At 45.3% G+C, this 15364-nt stretch overlaps 1 protein-coding gene across 2 annotated transcripts; it reads left to right on the forward strand.

Annotated features, from left to right (window-relative positions):
- The first annotated feature begins 616 nt into the window (after nucleotides 1–616).
- GLI1 (GLI family zinc finger 1) lies at nucleotides 617–9763 on the forward strand. 2 transcript variants are annotated; one of them, XM_043968829.1, is made up of 11 exons: nucleotides 617–716; nucleotides 1205–1297; nucleotides 1625–1820; nucleotides 2061–2205; nucleotides 2615–2704; nucleotides 3056–3193; nucleotides 3997–4146; nucleotides 4602–4766; nucleotides 6116–6346; nucleotides 7548–7836; nucleotides 8061–9763. In XM_043968829.1, exons 1-11 carry the CDS (start codon nucleotides 617–619, stop codon nucleotides 9761–9763), a joined length of 3300 nt encoding a protein of 1099 aa, XP_043824764.1. The 2 variants fall into 2 exon arrangements, with proteins under 2 accessions (XP_043824764.1, XP_043824767.1); XM_043968832.1 differs by lacking the exon at nucleotides 1205–1297 and having other exon boundaries at nucleotides 1655–1820.
- Nucleotides 9764–15364: the final 5601 nt, after the last annotated feature.

The raw sequence follows: 15364 nt of genomic DNA on the forward strand, positions 1-15364 counted from the left end.
TCATTCCTGTGTTCTGACTTTCCTAGTTAGGGGCAAAGTGGGACAGTAGAAAGAGTGTCAAAGAGAATCTAAGGGGATTTTAATCCTGTCTCAGACACTTACAGCTGACCATGGACAAATCTCCTAACCTGTCTGTGCCTCTGTTTTCTTTTCTTTTTCCCTCTGTTTTCTTAACAGTAAAATAAGTCTAATAATACCTACCACATAGGTCTTTAGTGTGAAATGAAAACATTTAGCAAAATGCTATATGGATGGGGCAACTATGTGGCTCAGTGGATAGAGGACCAGCCCTGGAGTCAGGAGTACCTGAGTTCAAATCCAGCCTCAGACACTTAACACTTACTAGCTGTGTGACCCTGGGCAAGTCACTTAACCCCAATTGCCTCACTAAAAAAAAAATGCTATATGGATATCAGCTATATCTTTCCTATACATCCTTGGTTTTCATTTGATCCTGATTTTTACTGGCAAGGATTCTCTTTTGCAAAGTGGTCATACTGGGTAGTTTGCCCAGAGCCCTATAGTTACTAGGGACATCTGGTTCCCTTTCCTTCTTTATGTTTTGCAGGTCTCTCTCCCCTCAGCTTTCCTTCACCTGCTCTTCACCTGAGGCACCATGTTCAACTCCATTACCCCTTCTGCCATCAGTAGCTATGGAGAGTCTTGCTGTCTACCATCGCTCCCTAGTCAGGGTGCCCAGAGCATGGGCTCAGAAGGTCAGTGCAAAACACCTTAGATCTATAGCTAGTTGGAAAACACACCCAATCCAGACCCAGAGATCTGGATTGAAGCCACTGCCATGCCAGGCCTCTGTTTTCCTATGTGTAAGGGTACTCACTAGGTTGGCCATGGTCTTGAGCTGTAATTTTGGTTGGAGGGACCATAACTCTGTACCCTGGGCTATGCTCTTTGCTTCTCTCAACTTCAGTCTCTTCATCGATCAAACAGAAATGATGTTTACCCTAACTGCCTCACAAGGTTGTTGAGATGATGAAATAAGACATTGTGAAAGCTTGTTGAAAACTGCTGCACATGTTCAAATATATGAATCAATGAATGAAGCATTTATTAAGCACTTAATATGTGGAAGGTATTATATGGTGTTAAAGGAGGTTTTTACCCCAGAAGGAGGAAGATTTTGGGGTGGGGGAGAAGTATGGCCTCGTTCACCACCTCTTTGCTCTCACCTGGCATTCTTCTCCAGGACTGACTGGCCTCTCCTTCTGCCATCAAACCAGTTTCATGTCTAGTCCCCACAGCTATGGGCCAGCTCGAGAGATCAGCAGCAGTACTGAGGGTGAGGCCCTACACATGTTCTTCCCTAAAGGACAAACTCACCCATCCCAGTCCCAGGAGAGAACATAAGGGCTAAAGTCCTGATCTGATGAGGGTGGGTTAGGCGGGGTCAGAGGTGGGTTTAGGAAATTCCAAATGGGATGATTGGGTTAAAGATGGAATCAGGAGGTCAAGAGTGGGGAAGGGGTGACTGGAGGGTCAGAGTAGGGTCAGTGGGTGATTTTTCTAGAGAGTTGAGACCCTTGGGTTGGGGACAGGGGAAGATACCCCAAACCCCACCTCACCCCACTCTGCTATACCCATCCCCCCTCAATGTCCCCTGCCCCAGCCCCCATCTTTCCCCCAACCCGGAATGCAGTCAAGCTGACCAAGAAGAGGGCACTGTCCATCTCACCACTGTCAGACGCCAGCCTGGACCTGCAGACCGTCATTCGAACTTCACCCAGCTCCCTTGTTGCCTTCATCAACTCAAGCTGTGCCCCCCAGGGGGGGTCCTATGGGCACCTCTCCATCGGCACCATCAGGTGCAGGCAGCTCTGGGGCAAGGGGCCCCACTGATTCCCACCAAAAATTGCCAACCCTCCCCTCCAAGATCCTGATTTGAACCATTCCAAAGGCATTTGACAACTCCCTCAACAGTTCCCCAAATACCCTTCCAACTCTCCTGGCCTTCCCTAAGACTCCCAGAGACCCCTCCAAACAGCCCCTCCAAACTCCCTAGAGGTGTCCTGAGATCTTAACCCTAACCCCTCCCCCTTCCACAGCCCATCTCTGGGATTCCCACCCCCGATGAATCACCAAAAAAGGGCTGCTCCATCCTTCATGGCCCCACCCTGTGGCCCTCATGACCCCACCCAGGGCAGGCTGAGGCCACCTCTCCAATCCAGGGGGCCCCTCCAGAACTACCAGGTAAGAGCCTTCATCTTATTCCTCCAACTCACCCTCTCTCAGCCTAAACCCCTCCTTCAGAAGAGCAGAAGGAGAAGGTGAAAAAAAAGAAAGAGAATGTAAAATGATGTTAGTCCAGAAGGGGAGAAGAGAAGTATGGAATTTTGAAGTCGTTGTTCTTTGGGAAGTGAATGAGGCACCCCTAGTTGTGTCTGTGAACCCTTACTCCACCACAACCTCTGTTCCTACCAACACCATGACCCCCAGTGATGCTGGGAAGAAGTACCTGAGAAGGAGGTTGGCCTCCACATGGATAACTTCAAGTTACTTATTGAATATTTGGGGAGAGAGGTCAACAGTCTCTGGGAAACAGAGGAGGCTCTTCCCTTGGAGCGCTCTCATTCTTGTTATTCTTTCCTCAATGGGGAAGCTGAAATCTGAACTGAACATGCTGGTCAGCAAACGTACTGAGGAGCCATCTGATGGCAATGTCTCCAGTCCCAACTCCACTGGCACACAGGTAAAGGGGGAGGAGGAGTGGTAGTGTCATGGGAATGAATGTCCATCTCCTCCGCCCCCATAACCTTTGCCCTGTATCTGGGGCAGTGAGGTTGATGACATAGTAGAAAGAATTCTGGACTTGGAGTCAGAAGACCTAGGTCCTAGTTCCCAGCTTTGTCCCCGGCTGTACGACCTAGGGCAAATCCCATCTCTCTGGGCCTCTATTGCCTCACTTGTCAAATGAAGGCTTTGGATTAGATTCTCTTCATCCTATTGTTCCTCGGTTTAAGGGGGAAAAAATGAAGGGAAGGGCTGGGGACTCATGCTAGAGGGCTTAGGAGTGGTGGATCCTTTGCCTCCCTTGCTCCAGGATGCTCTCTTGGGATTATTGGATGGGAGAGAAGAACTGGAGAAAGAGGAAAAGCCAGAGCCTGAATGTGTGTATGAGACTGATTGTCGTTGGAATGGCTGCAACCTTGAATTTGAATCACAGGAGCAGCTGGTTCATGTGAGTGATGATTTGGGGAGATAGGAGTGTTCAGGTGGTTTGGGGGAGACTTCTCTCCTGAGCTTGTGGAGGCTCATGGGAGAGGGAGTGGGGCAAATGGTGGAAGGTGTCAGGGGACAGTTATTTTTATTCCAGGACAAGGGTTTAAAAGTGGAGTAAGGGGGGTGGCTAGGTGGCGCAGTGGATGAAGCACCGGCCCTGGATTCAGGAGTTCCTGAGTTCGGGTCTGGACTCAGACACTTGACACTTACTAGCTGTGTGACCCTGGGCAAGTCACTTAGCCCCATTGCCCCGTAAAAAAAAAAAAAAGTGGAGTAAGGGGTGCAGCTAGGTGGCGCAGTGGATTAAGCACCAGCCTTGAATTCAGGAGGACCTGAGTTTGAATCTGATCTCAGACCCTTGGCACTTACCAGTTGTATGACCCTGGGCAAGTCACTTAGCCCTCATTGCCCCACCAAAAAAAAAAAATTAATTAATTAATTAATTAAATATTTTTTAAGTGTAGTAAGGGATAAGGGAAGGAAGACAAGAGGAGCAAGACCTAAATATTGATAAGAATATTAAGGGAGTGGAAATCTGAGAAGTATAGCATGATTTTCCTCCAGCTCTGCTTCTCACACCCTACCCTCCACCATGAGAAATGGGAGTGGTGCTTCTGAGGTGGGGGGAAAGGGGGCAAGGAAAGGGGAGGTCTGGGATAGGGAGTTTTAGTGAAGTAAGATCTGAGTTGGGTTCTCAGGAGGGGAAGAAGTTTACTCTTCCTCATATTTCTCCCTTGAAACTTGTCCTGCCTCCGTCCCCAGCACATCAATAGTGAGCACATCCATGGCGAAAGAAAGGAATTTGTCTGTCACTGGGGAGGATGCTCCCGAGAACAGAGACCATTTAAGGCACAGTATATGCTGGTGGTTCACATGCGAAGACATACAGGGGAAAAGCCCCATAAATGCACGGTGAGATGCCACTCCTGCTCATAACCATGGAGCATACCACAACTCAGGGTTATAGCCTTTATCCAGGGCTCTCCAATCCCACATGGAGACACAATGAAAGAATCCCCTTCAGCAATCCCACCCACAAGACCATCTTCCAAACTGGAAATCCCCCAGACCTCCCCCTCTGAAACACTTGAGAGGCATTCTCTTCTTCATAGCCATGTCTATTCAAACTGAGACCATCGCCCAAGCCCCATATTTCCTCCCTAACTGTTGCTATCACATATTCCCAATTTGGGGGACTCCCTCGATTCCCCTGTTATCTTATCTCATTTTAAGAAATGCTTCCTACCCCCAAAAAATGCTTCCTGATCCATGTTCCCCTTAGAGGGGCTTTCTTATATGTCCCTAGTTTAAAAGCCTCCCTGTCCCTCCAATTTGAGAGCACACTCTGACCCTTTATATCCTCTCAGTTTGAGGGGTGTCGGAAGTCCTATTCGAGGCTTGAGAACTTGAAGACCCACCTTCGTTCACACACAGGCGAGAAGCCATACATGTGCGAGCATGAAGGCTGCAGCAAGGCCTTCAGCAATGCCAGTGACCGGGCCAAACACCAAAACCGGACCCATTCTAGTGAGGTGAGACCCTGCTAACTCCCAACCCAGGCAAAACTCTTCCAATACAAACATACAGAGGATTTTCTTATCTGGGTCACTTGGAGCTAGTGCCCCCATCCCAATCCTAGGGCATCTCTTCACTCCCAGTTCAGAAGACCCCTTCCCCATGACACATACAGTCCCACCCAACCCAACCCAGAGAGACCCTACCAATCCTCCCCCTCACCCAAGCAGACATACTTGGTAAAAGCACTATATATATATATATATATATATATATATATATATATATATATATATATATATATATATATACACATATATATCAGCTATTCTCCCTATGCAGGAATATGCCCCACAATGACAATTGTTCCCACACCTCACCAATCCCTGCAGGCCACAAAGTCAAATAGCTAAGCACACAAATGAGACCCTCCCCAGAGGTCTCCCCACCCTAGGGAAACTTTCATGCTCCTCTTCAGTTTCTCCGGCTTCTCCACATATTGAAGTTTCACACTGGTCAGAGCTGTCCAACCCCATCTTGGCAGCAAAAGTTATTGTGCTGCCCCAACCACCATCCTTTATGACATAGGGGATGAGTAAGTTGGAGCAATGGTCAAAATGGGGCAGGCCCAGAAATCAAGTTCTTTACTTCTTTTTCTGTCACCCTCCACCTCCCACATGCCTCTTCTGTGTACCTCAACACCCATATTTCCTTATGTCCCTTATTTGCTCTGACCAAACACTGCCCTATGGTTTTTCTGGACAGCTAGGTGGCACAATGGATAGAGTGCCCAGCCTGTAGTCAGAAAGACTCATTTTCCCAAATTCAAATCCAGCCTCAGACACTTACTTATCTGTGTGACCCTGGGCAAGTCACTTCACCCTCTTTGCCTCAGTTTCCTCATTTGTGAAATGAACTGGAGAAGAAAATGGCAAACCACCCCAGTATCTTTGCCAAGAAAACCCCAGATGGGGGTCACAGAAAATAGGACACGACTGAACAACTGAACAACAACAAATGATTTTTCTGCCCTCCCGATCCCTGTCTTCCCTCTGTCTCTCCTAAAATTCATGTCACTCCTGTTACTCTCACCTCCCCTTTTACTCCTAGGGACTTATTATGTCTTCTCCATGACCATTTATTCCTTCATGCCTCCTATGACTCAGGCTGACCTCTATTTCTTCTGCATTTTCCCATACCTGTGTGTTCCCCAACTTGATTCCTGACCCGTAATGTATTCCTCCAGGTTTTCTTCATCTCCCTGTGTGTTTTCTACCTCTTCCTCCGCCCATGTTCCTCTTCTACTACACCATATTTCCACTCCATCCCTATCACACTTCTCATTCTTCATTTTTCAACCCACCAGAAGCCGTATGTTTGTAAATTACCCGGCTGCACCAAGCGTTACACAGATCCCAGCTCCCTCCGAAAACACGTCAAGACAGTACATGGCCCAGATGCACACGTGACCAAGAGGCACCGAGGAGATGGTCCCCCACCCCGGGTGCTGGCTCTTACAAGCTTGGATCTCAAAAGGGAGAGAGAAGGGGGTCCTGTCTGGGATGAGGGCAAATTAACAGTGCCTGATGCTGCTCTGGTGAGCCACGTTGGTTGTTCCTCTGCTTCTGTAACTGGGATCCACTGGGATGGGAATCATTACTGGCAACCTTTTCCTGCCATTCTCTCCCACCCAATCACATGCATACATGAGTAGGACCCAATTCATCTCTCTTCCTTCTTCCTATATATCATCCCCATCCCATGCATACATAACCCCCATTATTAAGAAGTGAAAAGATGAGGGGCAGCTACGTGGTGCAGTGGATAAAGCACTGGCCCTGGATTCAGGAGAATCTGAGTTCAAATCCAGCCTCAGACACTTGACACTTACTAGCTGTGTGACTCTGGGCAAGTCACTTAACACTCATTGCGCCATGCCAAAAAAAAAAAAAAAAAGAAGTGAAAAGATGAGATCCCCATGACTTTTCCAAATCCGGAGATCTACCATTTTTTGTTTATACTTGATCATTTGAGGCAACTAGGTATTGCAGTGGATAAAGTGCCAGGCCTCGAGTCAGGAAGAACCCTGGGCAAGTACCTTAACCCTATTTGCCTCAGTTTCCTCATTTATAAAATGAGCTGGAGAAGGAAATGGCAAGCCACTCCAGTATCTTTGCCAAATGGGGTCATGAAGAGTCGGACATGAATGAACAACAAGAATTCACTGCGGGGGGGGGGGGGGCGGGGCAGCTAGGTGGTGCAGTGGATGAAGCACCAGCCCTGGATTCAGGAGAACCTGAGTTCAAATCCAGCCTCAGACACTTGACACTAACTAGCTGTATGACCCTGGGCAAGTCACTTAACCCTCATTGCCCCCCCCCAAAGAAGTCGCTAGGAAGGTTTCTAGGTATTTTTCTTCCTCCCCTCCTGATGCAGTTTCAGCCCTTTGTCTTCTCCCTTATTCCTTCTCCCCTAGGGATAGGAATGGATTTTAGAGTTTAAAGATTTTTCCTTCAGATCCCCCCTTTCAGACTCACCTCCACCTCCCACCCTAGCAGCTAGGAACTCTAATTAGATGAGGGTTTTTTTTCCTTTCCAGAACTTTCCTCAGTTCTTCCAGCTATCCCAGCATCCTTTTCATCCCTAGGTCTTCCCTAACCCCATCCTCAAGATTCCTAGATGCTGAAGTGGACACAGGGCCTCCTGTGTCTCTCATAGAAAAGGTACCAGTTTATAGAGATAAAGGAAGGGAAGGGAATAGGCAGTGACCCTCTATCTACCTCTTATGTTCCCTTCAGAAGCCACAGCCAAGTCCAGGAGCACAGTCATCTTGTAGCAGTGATCATTCCCCACTAGGTAGTGTGACCAACACAGATAGTGGTGTGGATATGGCTGGAACTCTGGGGGGCAGCACTGAAGACCTGTATAGCTTGGATGAAGGCCCAGGGGCAAGTGGCGCTGGTGGGGCTGGGGGTTTGGAGCCTGGACCTCCCAGCCTATCGACCCTTCGACGGCTAGAGAATCTGAGGTTGGATCAGCTCCGGTCAGCATCTCGTGGTCTTAAACTGCCCAGCCTGACAGCCACTGGTGAGACCCCTGGGGTGAGGGAGGAAATCTGGATGGGGGGAGAGGTCCCTTCTGATTCTTGGAGAGGAGATTGTTTGGGTTGGGCGAGGGGGGTTTTCCCAGAATTCATTCCTAGAAACAAGGCTTCTTGTTAGAATTAGCAAAGGCAGTCTTTGGGGCTGATGGGCAAAGAGAAATGGAGGAGACCCCTTTATTGTTCCCATTTTTTTTCTCTTTTACCCTAGGCTCTTCCATGGCTGGTCGCCTGGGCCCCCCATGCTCTTCTGATTACAGAAGCAGTAACTCCAGCAGCATCAGTCCTGCCTACTCTGTCAACCACCACTCCTCCACCTTTCCTCCTGCATCACCCCCAGAGCATCCTGTGCCTCGCCAAGGCCTTCCTCCTGCCCAGAACTACCTGCTCCATGCTCGATATGGCCCATCCAGAGGAGGGAGTGCGCTGCTGTCCTCGACTCCCAGTTTGGAGAGGGGAGGGGGGCTCCCAGGTCCCTCATGGAGGATTGGTGCTGAATATCCTGGTTATGGCCCTGGTGCAGGGATGACTCGGAGAGCCAGTGACCCTGCCAGATCTGCTGGGCCACCAATGCCAGCCAGAGTACAGCGATTCAAAAGCTTGGGCTGTGTTCATACCCCAGCCTCTGGGGCTAGCATGGGACATAACTTTGAACTGCACCAGTCCTCCTCAGTCTACTCCCCTAGACCTCCTAGCATCACGGAGAATGTTGTCATGGAAACTCTAGGGATGAGTGAGCAACCAGAAAATGGGCATCCTCTGATGAGCAGTGGCTTACAGCCCTATGTGGACTTCTCCCCAGCTGACCCCCTAGGTTATGGGGCACTTGAGGGGATGACATCTGAATCTTATGGACCCAGGGGTCTTGGTCCCCCTGATGATTATGCTTCTAGCTCTTGCCCTCAATCTATGCCCTACTCCAACCCTCCCCCAGGAACATGGGGTGAGTTCACCTCCCCGACAAGGCTCTACCCAGCCCCCAAAGCCACATTAGGCAGTGGAGGGGAGTACAATCAGTGCCCACAGCTTGGACCTTTTGGACAAGTTCATGTCAAGCCGGAGCAGGAGTGCCCGATGGACACTGTCCCCCCAGGCTTGTCCCCTTGTCTCAATGTTCACTCTGCTCGAAGTCCCTCACTCCCACATTCCTCATTCTCCCAGCTCCCTCTCTCCAACTACACCCAACCATCTTCCTATGCCCAAGCACCCCCTATTAATTCTTCAGAATCCCAGGCTGACCTTGATTTTGTGACCTCCCCCAGCTCCACGGGGCAACTCAAGACTCAGCTTGTCTGTAGCTATGTACAATCTCAACAGGCACTTCTGTGGGAGGGTGGAAGGAGAGAAGACACCTCAGACCAGGACCTTCCTTATTGGAGCCCCAAATTCCTTGGGAGGCCCCAAGTTAGTTCAGATCATGCCAAGCACTCAATGAACATGTACACTTCTGGCTTGACTCCTACCTTGCTCCCTCACAAATCAGGAGCATATTCTACTTTCCCCTCATGCCAGGGGAATTTTGGGGTGGCAGGGGAGAGGAGTCCCCAGAAGGCAGTACCGCCTCGATTTCTGCCTCCTCTGCCCACTTGCTATGGGTCCCTGAAAGCAGGGACCAGCAACCCCAGCTGTGGTCACCCAGAGGTAGGGGGATTAGATGGGGGTCCCACCTTGTGCCCTCCTCCAGAGGGACAGCTATGCAACCCTCTCGACTCCCTTGACCTGGATAACACACAACTGGACTTTGTGGCCATTCTGGATGAGACCGAGGGTCTGAACCATTTATCTCCCCATCCTGAGGGTAGTACCCCTCACCCCCCACATTCCACTGTGCTTCCCAACATGACTGTGGGTAACATGAGTGTATTATTGGGGTCCTTGCCTGGAGAGACGCAGTTCCTCAATTCTACTGCCTAAGAGGCCTCTATTCTTAAAAGGGTCTCTGTTATAGAGAATCTGGAGGCTACATTCCTTTTCTATTAGAAGATGCCAGCACAGAGAACTGGACTGGAAGACTGTATAAAGTCTGTATATATTTTAGGGAGGATTCTCCTTGAATTGAATAACGCTACAATTTCCTGATAATAAAGAAACTGTTTAAGAAGGATCCTGGGCCTCCAGTGTTATTGTAGGGAAGAGGAGGAGCAGGGTGATATGGAGAATTCAATTCGATTTCATAGGCATCGATTATGTTCTTGTTATCCAGCAGGTATCATGCTAGGTGCTGGGGGTTACAAAGAAAAAGAAGAGTCCCTCCTCTGAAGGTGCTTCCATTCCATAGGGGAGAAATAATATGTTCACAAAGAAGTGCTAAGTTTCTGCAAGTGAAATCCGAAGTAACATGGGCTCCAGGAAGGTGGACCATGATGGGAAGAGGTTGGGGAAGAGGAATATGAAAAGGCTCCCTGTAGGAGGTATTTGAGCTGGGCTTGGAAGAAAACGAAGGATTCTGTGAGGCAGGGAGGAGGAAGAAATGGCGGGCAGCCTGTACAAAGATGCAGACATAGAACATGGAATGCTGAGGATGGGGAATAGTCAAAAGGCCGGATTGTCTGGAATGTGGAAGGAATTAGGGGAAGTAGCATGAATCAGTCTAGGAAAATAGGTTGGAACAAGATTGCAAAGGACATTAAATGCCAAATGGAGGAGTTTTATCTTAGAGGCAATAGGGCCACTGGGGCTTCTTGAGTAGGGGAGTGACAGAATAATACCTGTGGGAGACAAGAGTTGGAGGGTGGCTTGTCCTAGCCTTTCTCTTTTCTTTTTCCTTTCTTTTTTTCAACTGTATTATTTATTTATTTTTAGCAATTAAAAAAAAATGAGTTCCAAATTCTCTCTCTCTCTCTCTCTCTCTCATCTCTTCCTTACCCACTGAGAAGGCAAGCAATATGATACATGTGAAATCATGCAAAACATTCATAATAGCCATATCACAAGAAAAGCAAGGAAAAAAAAGAAAATGAGAAAATTATAGTTCAATTCACACTCAGAGTTTGTAAGTTCTCTTTCTGGAAGTAGATAGCATTCTTCATCTTGAGTTCTTTGGAATTATGTCAGATCATTGTGTTGATCAGAGTATCTCAGTCTTTCACAGTTAATCCCCATTACAATATTGCTGTTACTGTGTACAATGATCTGGTTCTGCTTATTTCACTTTGCATCAGTTCATAAAGATCTTGCAATGCTTTTCTGAGACCATCCTCCTTGTCCTTTCTTATAGCACAATAGTTCTCCATCACAATCATATATCACAATTTGTTCAGCCATTCCCCAATTGATGGGCATCCCCTCGATTCCTAATTCTTTGCCAACAAAAAAAAAAAATAGTTTTTGTACACACTAGTGCTTTTCCTTTTCCTTTTTTCTTTTTTTTTAAAAATAGAAGTATTTTATTATTTTCCAGTTTCATGTAGAGATAGTTTTCAGCATTTGTTTATGTAAGATTTCCAATTTCAAATTTTTCTCCCTCCCTCCCCTCCCTCTTCCCCTCCCCTAGACAGCAGGTGATCATAAATATATATATATATATATATATATATACACACACACACATATATATACATATATACATACATATATGTGTGTGTGTATACACACACATATATATACACCTACATATACATAACAACATTAAACATATTTCTGCATCAGTCATGCTATAAGAGAAGAATCAGAGCAATAAGGAAAAACCTCAAAATAGAAAAACAACAGCAACAAAAACAAAAGAAATAGTATGGTTCAATCAGCATCCACATTCCACAGTGTTTTTTCTGGATTTAGAGAGCCTTTTCCATTATGAGTCCCCTGGAACTTTCTTGTACCACTGGATTGGTGAGAAGAATCCAGTCTATCACAGCTGATCAACACATAATGTGATACTGTGTATAATGTTCTTCTGGTTCTGCTCATCTCACTCATCATCAGTGCATGCAAGTCCTTCCAGGTTTCTCTGAACTCCTCCTGCTCATTGTTTCTTACAGCACAATAGAATTCCATTACATTCATATAGCACAACTTGTTCAGCCGTTCCCCAACTGATGAGCAACCCCTCAATTTCCAATTCCTTGCCACCACAAAAAGAGCAGCTATAAATATTTTTGAACATGTAGGTTCTTTTCCCTTTTCTATGATCTCCTTGGGAAAAAGACCAAAAGTGGTATTGCTGGGCCAAAGGGTATGCACAGCTTTATAGCCCTTTGGGCATAATTCCAAATTGCTTTCCAGAATGGTTGGATCAGTTCACAGCTCCACCAACAATGCATTAGTGTTCCAATTTTTCCACAGCTTCTCCAACATTTATTATTTTCCTTTTTTGTCATTTTAGACAATCTGATAGGTACCAGGTGGTTCCTCAGAATTGTTTTAATTTGCATCTCTCTAATCAATAATGATTTAGAGCATTTTTTCATATGGGAATAGATAGCTTTGATTTCTTCATCAGAAAACTGCCCGTTCATATCCTTTGACCATTTCTCAATTGGGGAATGACTTGGGTTCTTATAAATTTGATTTAGTTCCCTATACATTTTAGAAATGAAGCCTTTATCAGAAGTACTGGCCATAAAAATTGTTTCCCAGCTTTCTGCATCCCTTCTAATTTTGGATGCATTGCTTCTGTTTGTACAAAACCTTTTAAATTTAATGTAATAAAAATCATCCATTTTTCATTTCATAATATTCTCTATCTCTTCTTTGGTCATAAACTGTTCTCCTTTCCAAAGATCTGAAAGGCAGACTATTCCTTCCTCTCCTAATTTACCTATGGTATCACCTCTTATGTCTAAATCATGTACCCATTTTGACCTTGTTTTAGTATAAGGTGTAAGATGTTGGTCTATGCCTAATTTTTGCCATACTATCTTCCAGTTTTCCCAGCAGTTTTTGTCAAATACTGAGTTCCTATCCCAGAAGCTGGAGTCTTTGGGTTTATCAAACACTACATTACTAGTGTCATTTACTACTGTGTCTCCTGTTTTCCTTTTTCTTTGATCTTTTTGGGGTATAGACCTAGTAGTGACATTGCTGGGTCAAAAGGTATGCACAATTTTATAGTCCTTCAGGCACAATTCCAAATTGTTCTCCTGAATGGTTGGACAAGTTCTCAGCTCCACAACAGTTCATTAATGTACCTATTTCCTCTCATCCCCTCTAGCATTTATTATTTCTGATAGGCATGAGGTGGTACCTCAGAGTTGTTTTAATTTGCCTTTCTCTAATCAATGTTGATTTAGAACATTTTTTCATATGGCCATAGATAGCTTTGATTTCTTCATCTGAAAAATACCTGTTCATATCCTTTGACCATTTATCAATTGGGGAATGGCTCTTATTTTTATAAATTTGACCCAGTTCCCTACATATTTGAGAAACAAGGCCTTTATCAGAGAAATTAGCTATAGAAAATTGATATTACTCATTGGCTATATTACCTTTTAGTAAAATGTAGTTTCCCTGATTATTTCTTTTAATTCAGTCTATTTTTGTTTTTGCTTTGTGTGAGATCATGATGGTTAGTCCTGTCTTTTTTACTTCAACTGAAGCATAATAGATTCTGCTCTGGCCCCTTATTTCAACTCTGTATGTCTTTCTGTTTCAAGTGTGTCTTTTGTAAACAACAAATTCTTGAATTCTAATCCAACAAATTTCTAATCCATTCTTCTACTTCCATTTCACAGGTGAGCTCATTCCATTCCCATTCACAGTTATAATTACTGTGCTTTTCCTTTCATCCTTTTTTCTTCTCTTTTTAACCTGTATCTCTTCAAAAGTTTATTTCCCTGTTGGGTATGATTTCTATACCCAATATATAGTCTTCCCTCTTTGAACCCATTCTAATGAAAGTGAGATTCAAGCATTGCCTGCTTAACACCCCTCCATTTCCCCCTTCACTATAAAAGTTCTTCCTTGTGTACCTCTTTTTGTGAGATAATTTCCCCCATTCTACCTCTCCTTTCCTCCTTTTCCCAGTACATTCCTTTTTCTCACCCCTTTTATTAGATCACCCCAACATAACCAACTCAAACCTGTGTCCTCTGTCTATGTAGACTCCTGACTACCCTAATAATGATAAAGTTATTAGGAGTTATAGGAATTATCTTCTCATATAGGAATATAAACAGTTTAGCTTTATTGAGTCTCATGATTATTCTTTCATGTTTACATTTTAATGCTAATGTTTGTTTTTTCTTTTCTTTTCTTTTTTTTTTTCAGGGCAATGAGGGTTAAGTGACTTGCCCAGGGTCACACAGCTAGTAAGTGTTAAGTGTCTGAGGCCAGATTTGAACTCAGGTCCTCCTGAATCCAGGGCCGGTGCTCTATCCACTTTGCCACCTAGCTGCCCCCCCTAGTCTGCTTTTTAAGGAATTCTTCTCTTAAGTGAATTGTTGTGCCTTTTTTACCATTAGGCCAATTATGTTTTTTAAGGTGTTATTCTCTTTTACCAAGATGTTAATTCTCTTTTCATAATTGTCTTACATCACTCTCATTCCTTTCCCCATTTTTTCTTCTACTACTCATCTCTCTTTAACTTTTCTGGAAATCCTTATTGGGCTTTTGTCTAATTAGCATTTTTTTTCTTGGAGACTTTGGTTGTAACTGTTTTCTTATTGTTTTCTTCTTCTGAGTTTGTGTCTTTATCTTCTCTGTCACCATAGTAGCTTTTTATGGTCAGCTTCTTTTTTGTTGTTTCTCATTTTCCTCAGCCTATTTCTTGACTTTGGACTTTATGTTAAAGTTGAGTTCTGTTCACTTGGGGGTAGGATAGCACTGTCCCAAGCTTCAGGTTTTTTTGTACTACTATTTTCAGAGCAGTTCTGGGGAGGGGAGTCTATGAGTTTTTGGTGGTTCCAAGTGTAATGATTGGAATGATGCCACCTGCTGGAGACTTACTGTAGAAGAGTTCCGCCCATGAAACAAAGGTCTTTGAGGGCAAGACCAGGAGTCTTTTCTTTGGCGTCAGGAAGTGACGCGGACTAGTGGGAGGAGGAAGGAAGAGACTGGCGCTCATTCTCGCTCTCTTTCCTTTGGACTCTGGTGGAGAGCGGAGCTAGAAATGTGCTCTCCCTTTAATAGATAGGAATCTAGGCCTTTTTCTTCTCTCTTTACCAAACTCTTGTTTTCTTTAATAAATGCTTAAAAGCCTAACTCTTGCTAAAGCTTATAATTTATTGGCGACCACTCATTAGATATTTTAGACAGACTAGCTAGAATTTTAGCCCTTAACACAAGGTGGTATGATCTGGGAAAAGGTGTAGTCACTGCTCTCCTAGTCTGAGCTCTGGTCTTTCCCTAGGAAGGGCCCTTTTAGCCTGTAGCCATGAGTACTAGCACTCCTTTTGGTCCTGGAACTATGACAGGCCCCCTTCTCTTTTGTGACTTACCACAAATGCTCTTCTCTGCCCTGGAACTTTAATCTCTTTGTGACCAGTTGTTTGACCCTCTTACCATCTCTGGGCTGAGAGCTCCCAAAACTCCTGCTGTTGCTGTTGTAGCAGGCTCCAAGGTCCACTGCTGTTGTTG

The sequence above is a fragment of the Dromiciops gliroides genome, chromosome 5 (assembly GCF_019393635.1).
Source record: "Dromiciops gliroides isolate mDroGli1 chromosome 5, mDroGli1.pri, whole genome shotgun sequence".
NCBI lineage: Eukaryota > Metazoa > Chordata > Mammalia > Microbiotheria > Microbiotheriidae > Dromiciops > Dromiciops gliroides.